Raw genomic sequence first — 18,785 nt, 5'->3', positions numbered from 1 at the left:
GTGTGTTTCCCATTCTGATACACAGAGACAGACACAGAAAAGCCAGACACCAGTGAATTGGTTCCTAGATTTAGGGTAGAAAGTCCTACAACTTTTCTCACTCTGAATGCACACCCAGAGGGCCCCTCCACAAACAGAAAGGACCCAAGATGGCCACTCTGGGAATAGAAAGGACCCTAAATGGCCTCTCCATGAATGGAAGGGACCCCAGAGGAGGGGAAGGAAGTTCACAGGCATCCCCAAGGTGACTTACCCTATTTAGACAGAGTCTGTTGACTCACCAGAAGGAAAAACAAACAAACAAATCTAGACCCTGTTTCCTTGCCATAAGAAAATGTGCCTAGGGTCAGTGGTGTCAGGCCAGACAGCAAGTACTGGGGAAGTCACTAGGGAAAATCACCTAGGCAGCTGCTGGACTGCTTCCCAGGACACCCCTGTCAGCCCAGGACCATGGGTCTATGGGCAAGAGCCTCCTGGCTGGCTCAACAAATTGTTAGTGCCTACAACAACAGGATCCTTACCCATCACACAAGAGGGGCTAAATAAACACTGGAATGCCAGGCTATGGCAAGTAAAGGGGTTTTATTTCGAGTGGCATCAGCCAGGAGCCAAGAGTAAGCCCTCAAATTCATCTAGTCTTGTCTCCCCAAAAGGTGGGAGGCCAGGGGTTTTAAAGGTTTCCAAGGAATGTGGCTGCTTGTAGATGTGGGGCAGTCAGTGGCTTTGCTGGTCACAGCTTTCCCACCAGCCTGCCTTCGGCCTTTGGACACTGCTTGCAGGGAGGGGGAGGAGATGATAAGGAATCCAGGTGGCTGTCCTTGGCGGTGCCTGTTTCCATGGTGAGTAGTGGATTCTGGAGCCAGGGAGCCAGAGAGGAAGCAGGGAAAGAGCACTTTGGTTTTAACCCCATATAGGTTGGGTTTAATGTAGGGGAAATGATACTAGGGTCAGCATTAATATGGGGTATGAAATTTTAATGAGTACCTCAGAATTTCTGAAAGCAATTGGTTTATCTCTGCTGAAAAATGAGTTTCTGGGTGTGATTCAATCCATAAAGTAATTTCAAACAAGGAATAACTTCAGTTATTAATTTCTTTACCACAGTTGTGGCATCAGCACGTCTAGTCAGATAGCATTCGGTCCATCCACTAACCATGCAGACAATAACCAAACAGTGAGAAGAGCCTAAAGTTGGGGGCAAGGCTATAAGGTACATTTGGAGTGCTGCAAAGGGCAGTGTGGACCTGGGAGGACTTCCTGGGGTCTGCTGATTTCTCCCAGGATGTTGGTGAGATTGGCAAGTAGTGCACTGGGAAATTATTGGGTCAGAAATTTTGTGGATGCCACGGCAGGACCAATTCTCTTTTAGTTCCTTAACTATCCCCCATCTGCACATATTTCCCATTCGGTGGGAGATAAGAGCAAGCCAAAAAGTCAAGGGAAAAGGAGCTACAGGAAGTCCTTTGGCCCAGTGTCTAATCCATCTGATCACTCTTTGGTGCCATGTTGTATCCCATGGTCTTTTTCAGATTGTGGGACATTTGCATGATAGTTAATAACATCAGTCAGGGATAAAGACAGCTTTAAAAATTGAGTCGAGAAAGGACAAGGGGGTCCATGGTCAGCCCATATATTTAGCAGCTCTGCCAGCCTGTCATTTCCTGAAGAAATGACATCAGACTCAGAGTATAGGCTGAAGAGTGAACATATAATTTGAGAAGTGACAAATAAAAATGGCAAGTAATAGGATATATTGGAGTATATGAGGAAGCCATTTTGTGTAAACCTAATTCTGCCTGACCTTGTCTTTCCAAAAGGGCCTGACTGAGGCCTTTGGGCATGCATTGTATATCTGTTTTAGAGATTCCCTATGGCAAGAGCAAAGGCCCTTGAGATAAAGGTGCAACTTCTCTCCTCCTCCCAACATTGGCATCTCCCTAAAGATTAAGCATCTTTCTTTAGGCTGGGAACCAATTGCAGCGCTCATCTGTGACTGCCCAGCCCCAGGCAACACACCTGCCACCCTGCAGCGTTCACTGAGACAGCAGACCTATCTGCCATTTCCATCAATCGCTGTGCTGACAGAGCAGCCTCGTGACTATTGTAAAAGGGACATTTCAATCATATGTGAAACATACTCTTTGAGGGTATATAACCACCCTATGTACCCCCACTTCTTTGGAGTGCTCTGTTCCTTTGTGGAAAGACTCTCCCGGGTTATAATCCTCAGATTTAAGCTCAGAATAAACTCACCCAACTTTTCACTTATAGATTGGTTATGGATTATTTTCGTCGACAGAAGGGAGGGGAATAGCTTGTAATAGGGCCACAATTAAGTGACCATTAGCAATAGGAGTTCCTATGGAAGTCAAGAATCCACAGGATCTCAAAATTGTGCCAACAGCATGGCAGACTCCAAAAGCATATCTGGAGTCAGTGTAAAGAGTGGCAGTTTTCCCTTTTGCTCATGCACAGACTCTAGTAAGAGCTATGTGTCCAGAAGCTTGGGCTAATTTTACAGTGGGCAAAGAATAAGCTTCCAGTGTTTCATGTGGGGAAACCGTGGTATAAACAGTTATTATGCTTCTCTGGAAATCCCATTTATAGGAGTCATCCCAAAACAGAAGCAAGTCTGGAGTGTCCAAAGTGATGTCTGAGAGATCCTTTCATGGCTTTGAGACAATTTCTACCATTGCAAGGGAATCATGTGGAATAGAGTGGGACTCTCCATCATCAGGGACAGGTAATAAGGTAGCTGGATTCACAGTGTTACAAGGACAAAAAATGACGGAAGGGTTAGTTAAAAGAGCCTGCTCATGGGTGGTCTGCGGCCATGTAGAGAGGTGTTGGGTCCTATGAACTTGAAAAATAGCAGACGCAGCATAGGCAACATAGAGATTAAGGGGAGGGCCTAATATTAGAGTACTGGCTTTGTCAGTCAGCGTGACAGCTGAGGCCACCACACATAAACATAGGGGCATACCTGATGCACAGGGTCTAGCTGGCATGAGAAATATGCTATAGGATGTATCTGAGAGGAAGAGATTCTCCTAGAATGTCTGCAGCAAATCCACTATTTTCATGGTGGTATAGATGAAAAGGTTTGTCAAATTAGGTAAAAGAGCCAGGGGTGTGGACAAAGCTAATCTTAAGGCATCAATGGAGTTTAATAGCTCTGAAGGCCAGGAAATAGGCTCTGGTGTGATATCTGGGAGAAGAGCATCCAGAGGGTTAGCAAGGGCTGCAGAAACAGGAATCCACTGAGGCTATAACCAGCTGCCCTTGGAAATTTATGTTGCTGTTTTGTGATTTTGAGGAAGAAGGATGGACAAAATGGACTCAAGGAGTTTGGCGGTAGCTTTTGAATATTTTGAGATATCTCATGTCCAGTGGGTACCAGTCATTTGCACCCACTGAAGTTTAGATCTGGAAGCAGTATGGCCTCGAGCAGCTGGTGTTTTCAGGAGAATGAGGGGTCTGTAAGAGCTCTCTGTTTAGTTTGATTACAGAGCAGAAGGTCATCCACATAGTGAACAGGAGTGGAGCCTTGAGTAAAGACTACAGAACCCAAGTCGGCTGAAAGGATTTGGGAAAATATTGAGAGGGACTCACAATATCCCTGATGTAGGTGAGTCCATGGGAATTGTCTCCCTTTAAATGTAAATGCGAAAAGAACTTGTGAGTGAGGGTGCAAAGGGATTGAAAAGAAAGCTGAGCAGAGGTCAATTCCTGTCACCCAGGCTGCATCAGCAGGAACTGAGGTCAGGATGACAGCTGGATCTGGGCCCACAAGATCCTGAGGATTTGTGAAAGACCTTATGGCTCTGAGGTCTTACACAAATCTATAGATTTGGTTCCCATCTCAGTCAAACTCACCTTTTTTCACTGGCAAGATTGGAGTATTACACGGTGAAGTAAAATCTAATACACCCTGTGTAAAAGGGAGTGTGTTATAGATTCAGTTCCTCGCTCTGCATCTCTGGAGAGCAGGTATTGGGCTACTGAGGTACACGGTTCATTCTTTTTCCAAGTAATGTGCATGGGTTCTTCACTCAGTATCAACCCTACTTCATTTGCATGTGTATCCCAAAGACTCATGGGGACATCCTTTAAAGATTCATCTTCTTCAGAAGAATTTAAATCAAGATGAGTTTCCAGGAAGGAAATTAGGAGACTTAGGCTTTGGTCTGAGGATAGAGAAATAAAATTGCCTTTCTCATTGCAATTTCTAGTGGCATTAAATTTACGTAATGAACTTCTGCACAAAAGGTTTGCTGCTGAACAGTGATAGAGTAGAAAGGCATGATGAGTGTAAAGAGTCCTAAAGATGTTGGAGTGGGCTGAGCTATGGGCCATGAAATAGGCTGCCCGGAGGCTCCAACAGCTTGAACAGAATCAGAGGTGAGAGGTAGAGATAAATTCTCTGAACTGATAGTAGAGAAAATCACATCGGTATCAATTAAGAAATCCAGTTCCCAAGCTTCTATTTTAAGTTTAATGGTAGGCTCAAGGGTGGAACTGAGTCTTGGATGACCCACCAAATAAGGAGGAAATGCCCCTCAGGATGAGGAAAACAAGACCTCCAGAGGCGTTGGGGCCAAGGGAGGGTATTTGTTAACTTTCCCTTCTCTTAAGAGGACAATCTCTTTTCCAATGCTCTGGCTTCTTGCAACACCTGCAGTTGTCTGGAGGCAAACACGGAGGCCTCTGAGTGGGCTGTAACTTACTCTCAGTTAGATTTTTGCTTCTCTAAAGATTCAAGTTGTAAAGCCAGAAGAGTTGCTTTTAATCCTCTTTTACCTTCCTGCTGACTATTTTCAAAGAATTGTGTAGCAGCCTCCATTATCACACTTCATGGTTGCCCTGACCCAACAAGCACACTATTTTGAATTTGTTTTTTTATATCAGGAATAAGATTTTCTACTAAATGAGAAATAAGGAGATTCCTGTGCTCTGGGGCTTCTGGGTTAATGCAGTGTGCCTTTGAAAGTTTTGTATAAACCTTCAATAAAAGTTTTTGGATTCCCCTTCATTCTGAGTGCATAATTCAATTTTTGACTGATTATCAATAGGAGGAAACACCTCTAAAATTTCTCCTAGTAAACCTTGAATATCAGGCACTAGCAGAGCCACTTCCTGCTCATTTGCAAGAGGGCCTGGGGGAAGGTTTGGCTATCTACTCTATGAGGGATGTTTTTCCAGGGGTTCCCTGGCCAAGCCAAAGATTTGTCATCAGATTCTGCCTACAATATCTACAGATTTGGGTGGATTCCTCTCTTCTCAAGGTCCTCCAAATATTCTGAGGTTCCAGGCACCTGCCAGAGAAGTGTCCTTTACTCACCTCATAAGGTTGCTTAGAACCCTGTAAACAAGGTACCAAGGCTGATATTTCCAAGTGGCTTTATTTCATAAAATTCAATCTTTGTTCCTCAAAAGCTGTCTTGTCATATCTGAGTCAGTATATTTCTCTCAAATATGACATTCCTGTCAAAGCTTTGATAATATAACTGTTTCCAATTGCATCCTCTTATAAATGGAGCAGATTATTATTGCCATGAAAACAATACTCATTAAGAGTTTCCAAATCCTGGAGGTATCAGATAGGGAGAAAAAATAAATGAATGTTTCAGTTTTACTTGCAAAAGTATAATTTTACAAAATTGCTATAAGTCATAGTTAGCTCAGAGAAAGAGAAAAACGTTTTCTTAAATCTGGAAAGAACAAAACATTAAAAATCAGCAACATCTCCAATAAAAGTCACAAAAATTATAATCATCCTCATCAGTTCACTCAGTCCTGTGAAATCAATTCTTGATCTTTATCTTCTGTTGGCAGTTTCATGAAGTCATCAGTTTCTCCATTAGAGTTCTGTATTTCTTTTTTTTTTTTTTAAAGATTTTATTTTTTCCTTTTTCTCCCCAAAGCCCCCCGGTACATAGTTGTGTATTCTTCGTTGTGGGTTCTTCTAGTTGTGGCATGTGGGACGCTGCCTCAGCGTGGTCTGATGATCAGTGCCATGTCCGCGCTCAGGATTCGAACTAACGAAACACTGGGCCACCTGCAGTGGAGCGCGCGAACTTAACCACTCGGCCACGGGGCCAGCCCCTAGAGTTCTGTATTTCTTACGCAGTTTTATCCTCTGAAAGTTTATCAGAAACCTGTACTCTAGAGTAAGTGTCAGAGTCTTTTCCATGAATCTGAAGATGAAACATTTTCAAAACCATCAGAGTAAAAGAGCAACTATCTGCAAATGACTCAAAAGGGCAATTGACAAAGAAACTTGACTATTTCTGTGACCATATAACACTTCAAGATAATAACTAGAATTTTGGCTGACAATCAGGACAAATCAGAATTTTGGGAATGTTATATAATTTTTTGAACATTTATATCAATAACATGTACCGCCATAATACCACCTAAGAAGGTTTATCATCAATTATTTGACAATGCTTCCTGTGTAATTTAACATACCAAATAAGCCTAATTATTTCAGTATCTTCTTTCTCATGGGAAGAGAGAGAATGTATTTCTTTCAGTAGTCCCAGGGGTGCTCTGAAAGCTCTCAAAGAAAAAACTCTTTCCTCCAGGTAAAAAGAAAGACTACATTTAGGATTTGAATTTTGTGGGAAGCTTTTCAAAAATACCAAAAGGTTTAAAATACTTGGTCAAATAGGAAACAATGCTCACTGTGAAACAATGCTCACCAAGTTATCCATTCAAAGTGACAATGGAAAAAGTCAAGGTCAAATAGAGAGTTAAAACAGTCAAGAAACACTTTAATAGAGAGACCTCAGTCTTTTTGAACATAGGCAATTATTAGCCTTTTCTCTTTGAGGAAGACTACCCCTGAGCTAACATCCACTGCCCATCCTCCTCTTCTTGCTGAGGAAGATTGGCCCTGAGCTAACATCTATGCCCATCTTCCTCTACTTTATATGTGGGACACCTGCATGGCTCAATAAGTGGTGTGTAGGTCCATGCCCGGGATCCAAACCAGGGAACCCTGGGCTGCTGAAGTGAGTGTGTAAACTTAACCACTGCACCACTAGGCCAGCCCCATCAGAAATTATTTTAAAATAGAGATCATTTGCATTTTAGGTAAACTTACTCAAAAACAAAGAAAAGCCTTTTATAACCTCTTTTTCAAAAGCTGACTAAAACTCCAGGAAAATTATCCTTTTAAGAGAGAGAGAACCAAATTTTAATTTTTGCATCAGGTTATTTTTGACATTAAAACTCATTTACTTAATTAGATTTATTTCAATCTTAGCCAACTTGACTATGCATAGAACTCTTTTTAGGATTCCTCTTTCATGGACCTTCTATAACATTCTTTTCACATTCAGAATTTGTCCTATGTCTTCCTTTGTCCCTTCTACTACTTTGGGACAAATTTATCTTTCTTAACAAAACAAAAACATTTCTATTATTTATACGTCCTTTACTGAAAACATACATCTTACTTTCCTTGAATACAAAGATGTTTGGTTTATTAATTTTTAGTAGTATTTTTAACCGTTACAGACCTTACTAAAAACTAAAAAGTAAGTAATTATGAACTGTCTTTTACATTAGCATTCTGTGGCTTGGAAAATTTATAAATACTTTTTTATAACTTCTAGGAACATGCTACTTCATAGTACAATCTTTCAATAAAAATGCAAGACACGTTTACTAGTAGACCCAGACATCTTTTAATTTCTCTGTAATAAGAACTCAAAAGTAGATAAACATAGACATGTTTAGTTATAATGTTTCAATAAACTATCCTACTTGAAAATGACCAACATATGCAATGAATTTTTTTTAAAGATTGGCACCTGCACTAACAACTGCTGCCAATCTTTTTTTTCCTGCATTTTCTCTCCAAATCCCCCCACTACATAGTTGTATATTTTAGTTGTGGGTCCTTCTAGTTGTGGCATGTGGGATGCTGTCTCAGCATAGCCTGACAAGCGGTGCCATGTCCGTGCCCAGGATCCAAACCAGAGAAACCCTTGGCCACTGAATTGCAGCATAGGAACTTAACCACACGGCCACAGGGCCAGCCCAATGCAATGAATTTTTTATCACTTAATTTCACCTAGCAAAACTTCAAAGTTTCAAGTTACCAAAGAGAAGCTAGAAGTTATCATAAATATGCATGCCAGAATACATAATTATTTTTAAAATTTCACCCAACACTTTTATCTTTTTCACATCTATTTAGTTTACTCGAGCCCAATAATTATTTAGATTGCCTACAAAACTTCATGAGACATTAGACAAAATTAGCCATCATTTTGTTATTATTTTTACTAACTAGTTTTGTAATAGAGATAACATCAGCTTATATGACCAATAAACACATAATAAAGGCAGAATGTCTGCTTTATATCCAATGCTGATAACTTTGAGCACATGTCCATTTTAATCAAGTCAACAATCTTAAATAAGCTTTCAGTTACCAAAAATTAACTTATATCATGTTAACTTGATAGACATTGGGGTTTGCTGCATTTAGAAATAATTTATGTAAGTGCTTACTTTAAGCCAATTGAATAGAGCTCTTTAGAAATTATACCATCTGGAGGTAAAATATCACACATGTAACATACATATAAACACACATACAGAGAGTCTCTACACCTATTGTTTTAAAATTACTACCCAGAATCAGGTACAGTAATATACTAGTTACAAATGCAAATCTTGTTTAAAGTCTATTTTACTTATATTTGTGAAGACACTGAAGATGCTCGATTTTGGCAAGGGTGATCTTATGGTCATTTTTCTTTCTTTTTTTTCCCTTTGGTCCTAGGAATTAGTGGTGGGCTAGATATTCCCTGGTGGGCTTGCTCCTTGAGTTAAGGAAAATGGGTGGAATCTGAACTGTCTCCACAATTGAATTTCCAGTCTTGCAAGGATTTTTTTTTTCCAAGGACAATTGCTCTTAATTTCTCAGAAACTGGGTTGTAACTTAAATGACATTATAGGTTGATGTACCGACTACATCACAAAGGCACAGAGAAACCACTCAAATTTTCTCCTAGATGGAGTTTCTGGGGCATATTTGCCTTATTCATTTTTAACATCCTAATACCTATAAGCATTTTGAGAGGGATCAGGGGAGGCTTTGAAACTGGAAAAGGACAAGTGAACTTTGAACTGCTTTCTAGAGCCGCACTGCTGGCCCTGCAGGGATTTGCGAGACAAAGATGGTTGTTTACAGTTCCCCAAAGAACTGGAAAGAGGTTGATCCACACTTTAAGCTGCATTTTTTCAATTTAGAAGTTTTTCCCATTTAAGGAACCATCCTCTGACCTTTGACGAGTAGGATCCTAATAGTAACTCAAACTAATAAGAAATTATGGCTTAGCTCTGGATGTGACAGGCATCCCCAAAAGAGAGTGTAAAATAAACAACCCTCAAAGATCCAGGAAGTTCACTCCCAAAAATAATCCAAGAAAGCAAAGGCTTCTGCTGCACAGCTGGTAGTGCACTAACAAGCAAGGAAAGTTGAGACGACAAAGACCTCCAATGGCCTGGGACCCCTCATGACCAAAGAGGTCACAAAGCCAAGCTCTGAAGACAGAACAAGAGAAAAGGGGAAAAACTGATCCTATATGCACATTAACAGCTTTAGCTATGCTTTGGTTCTCTCAGAGCCAGACTAACACATGGGGGGGGGGGAAGGCAGTTGCCACACAGTTGGGGATTGTGTGTGCTTTACAGAGTACCTCATCCTTGCATGGACATTTTCTTGAGGTTCGCAGGAGACCTGTTGTCATCAACCCCCTTCTGTGACCAACTCATCCTATCAAGGGAGTCTTCTTGAGGTGGTGACTGCCTAATGGCTCTGAATTGCTTGACCTGTGCCCATCAATATTGTGGCTTTTTTGGATTCCAGGATGTCCCTTAGCAACAGCTTCCAGCTTATGTGCATACTCTATAGGTGTCCCTCCAGCAACATTTTCTGTGGGCCTGCCCAGACAATAGGCTTACAGAGATGCCTGCATCTTACCCTGTGGTCTTTCCTTTTTTATGACAAAGGATGCAAAAGACAGAGACAAGGGAAAATAGTGACCGTCTCTGGGAGTAGAAGGATTGATAAACCAATGAGTACTCAGTAGCTCATACTACATACTCATAGCTAAAAGGCACCCAATTTGGGAAAATGCGGCCTAAGAGACTACAGGTGGGGCTCAAATTAGCACTTCTGATTAAGAATTTAGACATGCAAGTCAAAAGTATGTTTATGCTGCAGCTAGAGCCAGATCATGAAAATTTCAAGTGTCCCCAAAATGAAGACCCTTACCATGAAGGCCTAACCAAGTCTTCCTTCTAACGGCCAATATAATTTTCCCCTGAGGCTGATGGCAGTTTGGTAGGACCCTTAGCCACAAACAGGAGTGCAACCTGCATTTCTGTCTGACCATCTCAGACTGAAAAATGCAGTGCAACCTCATTCTTTTTCCTGCCATAGTTTTGAGACTCCCCCAACCTGATTATTATCAAGCCAAGCCCTCAGAACACAAAACAATCTTGATAAGAGTCTGCAGTTCTTGTAAACATTGACAACTTCTGGAAACTTTAGGTCAAATGGTGGAGACATTGAGTCTTTAAAGGTTTGTTTCTTGTTTGAAAGCTCAAAAGGAGCCCAAGTGGCCACTGTAATTCTAAATTATCACAGGTAATCTTGTCAGCTGTTTACACTTATCCCCATTTTAGGGGGTTTTGCCCGATGTAGTCACAACACCACAGTAATTTCTAAAGAGAGTTTGTTACAATTATTGAGAAACTCAGTCCCCAGAACAGCCAATTCAGTTCAGACAAACATTAATACAGAATACAATTCTACATGTAATACAGACCATAATACTAGCTAGAGTCCCAGGAGTAGCTCAGAACCAGAGCCAAGATCTACTCAAAACCAGATTTCCAAGGGTAAGTCAGAACCAGTGCCAGGACTGGCCCAGACCCAGAAGCAACACCATGAGTGAAGGTTTTCTGTCCTATCTCTAAATACCTTGGATGGTTTAGGCCCAAGGTTCAGGTCTCAGCCCACCAGGATGCCCCAGAACACCAGCCAAACTTATATTTCCAGAACATCAAACCAGAGAGACAAGGTAAAGGATAGTCAGTCTCTTAGAGTTAATTGCCCCTAGTCCAGAGACATCCTGATCCAGAAGCTGTTTCTTCTCCCAAAGGGAAAATAAAAATGCCTTGGGGCCTGGAGTGCCACAGCGGGGAGACAGGAAGCCAATCAGTGAAGCCTCTGGAGGAAACTGTTCAAGCCCCACTTAGGGTGGATGGAAATGATGCAGGGTTGGTGAGCTGAGGAGTCGAAAGAAAGATTTCTTGGACTCTCAAGGTCTGGCAGTAGTGCTCTTTTATTTAGAAAATAGTATGGAATAGCATGGGGACAGGACTCATGGGCAGTCAGAGCTGCTGCTGCTGCTGCCATGGGGACAGGACACATGGGCAGTAAGAGCTGCTGCTGCAAACATGGGTTGAGACCAGGGCTAAATTTAAGGCATAAGTTGTTAAAATGGTATCAGTTCTGGTGGGGTTTGGTTATTGGGTGGTCTTATAACTTTTAGATAATAATCAAACCAGATTCAGTAAATGGCAGAAGCCACCACCTTAAATATTATCTTCAGCTAAAGATAAAGGAGGATGTTGGTGGTGGGGAGAGTCAGCTACATGAGGTTACCAGACAAGCACAATAAACAAGATTTAAGTCCTTGCCGTCCCCATTAAGAGTTTCTAGAGATAAGGTCATCCCCCCTTCCTCCTGGTGCAGAGAGGGAGACATCCCCACAGATGGAGACTTCCTTCACAAATGCAAATGTCTCTCATCAAAGGGCAAGCAAATTCCACTCCTCAGAGTCTCCTTCCTGTCTGCAGTAACCAGCCTAAAATAATCCTCATCAAAAAGACCCCACACCCTGCCGGGGGCTGCAGGGCCTTGGGTGGGTGGTCACAGGACCTTGGTCCCTTTGTGGTCACCAATTTTTACCACACAAAATTGGGTTTCTCCTCTGATGTGCATAAACAAGCCAATTAATTATGGCATCAGACTTTAGGGGGAGAAATCAGCTTTTATTCTGTGAAAGCAACCTGCAGGGAGATAGGGGACAGGTGCCCTGAGATCTATCTCCCCAGTTCAGGATTTGGGGTGGAATTTAAGAGGTTAAGGAAATTATGCTGGCACACAGAAATGCTGGTGGGACAGGTTCTGACTGGTGGGCTTCAAGCATTTATGGTAACGTTTTGAATATTTATGACAGGGTGGGGAAGGAATCTTAAGATCAGATCTTCCTGAATGAGGGACTCTTCACTTCTGACAAGAGTCCGACTTTCAGGTTCCAGTCACGTCCTCGTCCTTGGGTTCTGTGGGCATGGAGGTATTTAGTTCTGAGGTCGTTTCAGGTCTTGATTTCTTCATTTACACATGCTCTGGCTATGTGGCTTTCCAGTTTTTCTGAAAGGCAATCCTTAATCACTTTGTTGAACTGGTCCTGGAGGGCCTGTGGTTATATTTACATTAAATTTGCTTTTTAATCTTTGTTCTAAGTCAGACTTCCCTTCTTTCATCTTATTAAGAGATTCCCTAAGGCTAGCCATTATAATTTTTTTTTGGATTTTCTTTTCAATTATTCTTCCCATAAATATCAGTAAGTCAGCTGCTTGTGATAAGAGCTCTCTCAAATAGTTTTCAAATATAAAATTTACTCCAATTCAAAAGATCCATCGTTTGGCCCTTGACGAGGAGGATCTCCATTGATGTATTTATTCCAATAGTGACTCAGTCCAATGAGACTTTATAAAGAAAGACCTGGAGGTAACTTTCCAGACTTAGAGTAAATCTTTACCATGGATGCAAGACGTGTCCCTGGAGAGGGCACAGGTGATGCATCCCCCATGATCCAAGAAGTTGACTCCTCAAACCCTCAGGAGGAGTAAAGAGCTTCACTGCACAGGCGGTAAGGATGGTGTAATGAAAATGGTGTCTCTGGTGTCTCAGGAGAGCATGGAAGCCTCTAGTCACAGACCCACTCATCTGTGACACCAGGCAGGAGCCACAGGAATGGGACTTTTCCAGAACTAACAAACAAGGAAGGTTGAGATGACAAAGGTCTTCATGGACTGGACCCTTTATGACAAACTCCCCTGAGAGCCTGGCACAGCCAGACAGAGGATGCTTGGAACCTCAGTCTGTTTGACTGGCCACCAAGGTTTACTCCAGCAAATGCACCTTCCAGATGCTGGAGACCAAGGAAAATATTATCACTGGTCAAAAAGCTAAGTTCTCGGAACATAGAATAAGACGGAAGGAAAAAGCTCATCTGTGTGGTTTTTTCCATTACATACACAGTGACAGCTTTAGCTCTGCCTTGGATCCAAACTAATACGTAGGAGGGATGTGCCATGGGGTTGAGGATTGTGTGTGTTTTACAGAGCACCTCATTGCACAGGAATTTTCTCGAGGTTGGCGGGAGACCTGTTGTCATCTACCCAGTTCCATGGTAAACTTTTCTTATCATGGGAGTCTTCTTGAGGCGGCAAGCACCCCAATGGCTCTGGACTGCTCGACCCATGACCACCAATATTGCAGCCTTTTGGCTTCCAAGATATCCCTCAGCAACAGCTGTTACCTCACGTGCATAGGAACCCACAGCAAAGTTTGTCTCAACAGACGCTGCTCTGGTGAGATAGCAAACCCACCAGCCTGTGCCTGTGGGTCAGCCCATACAACGGCCTTATAGGGCCTATGTCTGTATCCTACCCTATGGTTTTTCCTTCTTATGACATACAACACAAATGCATAGACAAAAAAGAAAAAACAAGTGACTATCTCTGCGAGGAAAAGGATAAAAAATCCAAGAGTACTCTATCAAATTTACTGGAGTCACTAAAAACCACAAGAAAATAGTTTCCCAAATATTTTCTACTGCCAATCTAAATTTAGAAAGTGAGAAAAAAGTTCTCTTTCCTTCTGCGAACCCCACAGATAGAGACTCCAGGAGGCTGATGTGGTCAGAAATCTCACCTTTTGCCAGCCTTCATCAGACAACCCGGAGTCTCCACATCTGTGATCATGCCAGAGAGAAAGCACTTCTTCCAGCCAGAGAATGCAGCTTGCCAGCCAGTGCGGAATCCTGATGGCTACACCAAAACTGCAGGGGAAGAGGGAGAATTCCCCCTTTTTCCCTTCTGGTTCTGATGGCTGGACAAAGAATTAAAACTGACATAAGGCAGGGTAGCAGGAGAAAATCAAAGTTTAACATGTGTACATGTTGACTTCACATAAGCATGAAGAATTCCAGAGAATCAGGCAAAATGAGGTGTATGCGTCTTTCTGGACTAAATAGAAGGAGATAGAGGTCTGAGACTTCAAAGGGGAGAAGGCAATCTACGAGAAGGTGGAAAGAGTTAATATTTGGTAAAGAAGTGTTTGCATTGTCCCATCTACAGACAATGGGAACTGAAAGAGCTCCTTTCATAAAATGGCCCTTGCTAGATGACTTCCTGCCCACCACACCTAGAATTATCTATAGTAAGAGCTCCTTCCTGGGACAGGCCTTTCTATCTTAAATTCTTTTAAGCAGTTTGGGGGAAGGTGAAATGTTCTTCCAGTGTCTTCTGAGTCTTGATTGTCTTCAGCTTGAAATAATCCACATACCAGAGTGGCACATCTTGGGGCAGTCTGCCCTGAACCCCATCAAAGGTTTATGGCAACCCTGGGTCTAGTCAGTCTATTGGCACCATTTTTCCAACAGCATTGGCTCACTTCTTGTCTTTGTGTCAGATTTTAATAATTCTCAAAATGTTTCAAACATTTCCATTATTATTAATTTGTTATAGTGACCTGTGATCAGTGAGCTATTTTTTCTTTATGCTTTTTATTGAGGAAGACTAGCCTCCCTATGCCCTGAGACACAACAATACTGAAATTAGGTCAGTTAATAACCCTACGATCGCCTCTAAATGTTCCAGTGAAAGGAAGAGTTGTGCATCTCTCACTTTAAATGAAAATCTGGAAATGATTAAGCTTACTGAGGAAGGCAGCTCAAAAGCCAAGATAGGACAAAGGCTAGGCCTCTTGCACCAAACAGTTAGCCAAGCTGTGACTGCAAAGAAAGAGTTCTTGAAGGAAATTAAAAGTGCTGCTCCAGTGAACACACAAATAATAAGAAAGCAGAATAGCCTTATTGCTGATATGGGGAAAGTTTTAGTGATCTGGATACAAGATGAAACCAGCCACAACATTCCCTTAAGCCAAAGCCTAGTCCAGAGCAAGACCCTAACTCTTCAATTATAGGAAGGATGAGAGAGGTGAGGAGGCTGCAGAAGAAAAGAGTGAAGCCAGCAGAGGTTGGTTCATGAGGTATAAGGAAAGAAGCTGTCTTCATAACATGAAAGTGCCAGGTGAAGCAGCAAGTGCTGATGGAGAAGCTGTAGCACGTTATCCAGAAGATCTAGCTAAGATCACTAGTGAAGGTGGCTGCTCTAAACAACAGATTTTCAATGTAGATGAAACAGCCTTTTATTGGAAGAAGATGCCATCTAGAACTTTCCTAGCTAGAGAGGAGGAGTCAATGCCTAGCGACAATGTAGAACCACGATATGGGGTCCTGTGCCAGATCTGGCAGCCTGGGGTAGGGACCAACGTAGAGTGGTGGCAGCAGCAGCAGCTGTGGTGGCAACGGTGACAGCAGGTGACTTGCAGGAAGTCCTGTGGAACAGACTCAGGCCAGAGAGGAGGTGACGGTTTTGCTACCCGGGGACAGGGGTATGGCGGAGGAGGCTCTGGCCACGTGTGGAGACGGGCCGCAGGGCTTTGGCCTCAGGTGCAGGGCCCAGGGTGTCCCCCACTCCCACCAGGCGCTGATACACAGTCTGGCAGGGCTGGGAGTGTGGGCATGAGTGCTACTGTCTGAGGCCAGGTGGCTGCTGAGCCAGAGTTGCTCCTGTTCCAGGTCCTGGAGCCCTGGCCCAGCTCCCAGGAAGCCTCAGGCTTCTACCCTGCCCTGGGATCCCAGATCACTGGAGTGGTTCCTAGTCGGGCTCCCTGGGACGGCCCCCTCCCCACCCTCAGGGCCCCTCCCAAACATGCCCAGGTCTCCCTCCACCAGGCTCCCTCCCTTGCCCAGGAGGCAGGCAAAAGGGATCCCCATGCTTCCCTGTGACCTCCTGCCTCATCCAGCCCTCCAGGCAGCCAGTGGTTCCAGGCTTCTGTCTCCAGGGCAGGGTCCGAGCAAGAACTGAAGGCTGGTCAGGATCCATCTGGGCAGTCTGTCACTTCCCTCTCACCCTCATAGGTGCCAGCAGCTGGTTTGGTGCTCTTCTCAGGTGCTCACCATGGCCTGGGGACTGCCCAGCACCACCAGCCTGGCACACTTCTGCCAGAAGCTAAACCGGCTGAAGCCACTGGAGGAGTCCACCACGGAGACATCACTTCGACGCTGCCTGACCACGCTGGACCTGACCCTGATGGGTATGGGTGCTACAGTGGGCTCAGGCCTCTATGTGATCTCGGGCACCGTGGCCAAGGAGATGACTGGGCCTGCTGTGCTCGTGTCATTCAGCATCGCTGCAATGGCCTTCCTGCTGGCAGCCCTCTGCTACGTGGAGTTCGGGGCCCGTGTGCCCCGCACAGGCTCTGCCTACCTGTTCACCTACGTGTCCTTGGGCGAGCTGTGGGCCTTCCTCATTGGCTGGAACGTGCTCCTCGGGTCCCTGATTAGTGGTGCCTCTGTGGCCCGCGCCTCGAGCAGCTATTTGGATGCCATCTTCAGCCACCGCATCCGTAACTTCACCATGGCCCACGTGGGCATCTGGCAGGTGCCTTTCCTGGCCCAGTACCCGGACTTCTTGGCTGCTGGAGTCACAGTTTTGGCCTCCACATTTGTCTCCTGTGGAGCCCGTGTCTCTTCCTGGCTCAACCACGTGCTGCTTGCTATCAACCTGCTCGTCATCCTCTTCATCATCATCCTGGGGTTTGTCCTGGCCCGCCCGTACAACTGGAGTGCTGACGAGGGTGGATTTGCACCCTTCGGCTTCTCTGGCATCATGGCCGGTGCCGCCACCTGCTTCTATGCCTACCTGGGCCTCGGTGTCATTTCTGTCTCCAGCGAAGAGGCCCAGAACCCAAAGCGAGCCGTGCCTATGGCCATCATCATCACGCTTGGCCTGGTAGCTGGTACTAACATCCTCGTCTCCACTGTGCTCACCCTCATTGTGCCCTGGCACAGCCTGGACCCTGACTCTGCGCTCGCTGATGCCTTCTACCAGCGGGGCTACAGCTGGGTGGCCTTCATCGTGGCAGCTGGTGCTATCTGTGGTAAGAGGCCTTTCCGGGCAAGGAGGGAGGGGACAGGGTGGTAGGGCCCTGCCCTAAGCCTCCAGGGAACACATCTCCATCTGGGCCTGTGTTCCCAGTTGCATCCTGGGCCCAGGAAGGTGCTAATGATTAGACTCTCCACCCAGGCTTGTTTGGAGGGACCTACTCACCACCCCTCCCAATTGTACACAGAATGTCAGTTCTGGGCATGTGCCGCCAGGTCCTTGCCTGGTGGAGGGACTCAGCCCTCATCAGATTCTCCAGTGGGTCTGTCACCTAAACTGGGCTGTCCCATTCCTGGGTGGTGAGGGGGAATAATCCAGCACCCCACGTACACTCAGGTTCACTCTGAGAGCCCAGATAGACTCATGCCCCTGTTCCTATGGGGCCACCCATGCCCTGAACCCCAGCAGTGACCCCCGGTTGTCCTCTCCACCATGCTGACCAGTCTCTCACCCTCTGCCACAGCCATGAATACTGTCCTGCTCAGTAACATCTTTACCCTGCCACGCATCGCATATGCCATGGCCACCGACAGGCTCTTCTTCCAGGTGTTTGCCCACGTGCACCCTCGGACGCAGGTCCCCATAGTGGGCATCCTGGTGTTTGGGGTCCTCATGGCTTTCCTGGCGCTGCTGCTGGACCTCCAGACACTGGTCCAGTTCCGGTCCATCAGCACACTGCTGACTGTTACCTTCGTGGGCACCAGCATTATCGTGCTACGCTTCCGAAAATCCCCTCCAGCCAGTCCTGTGGGCCCAGCCAGCCCTGTGGGCAGTGAGCAGGTCTCAGCCCCTGAGCCGGGGAAGCTGCGACCAGCCCTGAGCCCCTACCTTGGCTTCTTGGGTGGGTGCAGACCTGGAGCTGCTGTGGCTTGGGCACTCGGCGTCCTGGTGGCCTCAGCCATCACTCTGGACTGCGTGCTGGTCTTTGGGGACTCAGCCCTGCACCTCCCACCCTGGGGCCACACCCTGCTGCTCCTGCTCAGCTCTGTCCTGTTTCTGCTCAGTCTCCTCGTCCTGGGGGCCCACCAGCAACAGCACCGGGAGGACGCCTTTCAGGTACTTCCTCCAGCCAGCACCCCTCACTCCCAGCCCAGCCAGCTCCCTTCGCCCCGTCCTCCTCTGCTGTGGCAGGATGCACCAGGGCTCACGGGCCTGGGGAGTCCAGTACCCCATCCCCCTCTTCCTGCATGGCAAGCGGGCCCTTGATTCCAGAATCCGCAGAGGTGGAGAAAGCCTCCGTGGACTCCCGAGAAATCAGGCCCCAGGCCAGCAGCCCCTCCCTGCAGCCCAGCAGCCCTGCCCTTGCCCCTCAGGTTCCCATGGTGCCCCTGACTCCAGCCCTGAGCATCCTCCTCAACGTCTTCCTCATGCTGCAGCTGAGCTCCCTGACCTGGCTGAGCTTGTCCGTCTGGCTGCTGATTGGTGAGTGAGGGCCAGGCTGGGACCCC

At 45.4% G+C, this 18,785-nt stretch overlaps 1 protein-coding gene across 5 annotated transcripts in view; it reads left to right on the top strand.

Annotated features, from left to right (window-relative positions):
• LOC100067080 (cationic amino acid transporter 4) overlaps positions 1-18,785 on the top strand; it is a 28,126-nt gene that overhangs the window by 8,651 nt on the left and 690 nt on the right. For 2 of the 5 annotated variants that reach the window (XM_070275352.1, XM_070275354.1), the window contains exons 2-4: positions 16,342-17,332; positions 17,801-18,393; positions 18,651-18,759. In XM_070275352.1, coding sequence (XP_070131453.1) covers positions 16,342-17,332; positions 17,801-18,393; positions 18,651-18,759 — 1,693 coding nt within the window. Of the gene's footprint in view, positions 1-16,310; positions 17,333-17,800; positions 18,394-18,650; positions 18,760-18,785 lie in introns of all 5 variants that reach the window. The other 3 variants (XM_070275353.1, XM_023646991.2, XM_070275355.1) reach the window with 2 other exon arrangements.

Source organism: Equus caballus, chromosome 8 (assembly GCF_041296265.1).
Source record: "Equus caballus isolate H_3958 breed thoroughbred chromosome 8, TB-T2T, whole genome shotgun sequence".
Classification (NCBI taxonomy): Eukaryota; Metazoa; Chordata; class Mammalia; order Perissodactyla; family Equidae; genus Equus; species Equus caballus.
The sequence above is the reverse complement of the archived record's forward strand: the minus strand, read 5'-3'. Positions and strand labels throughout refer to the sequence as shown.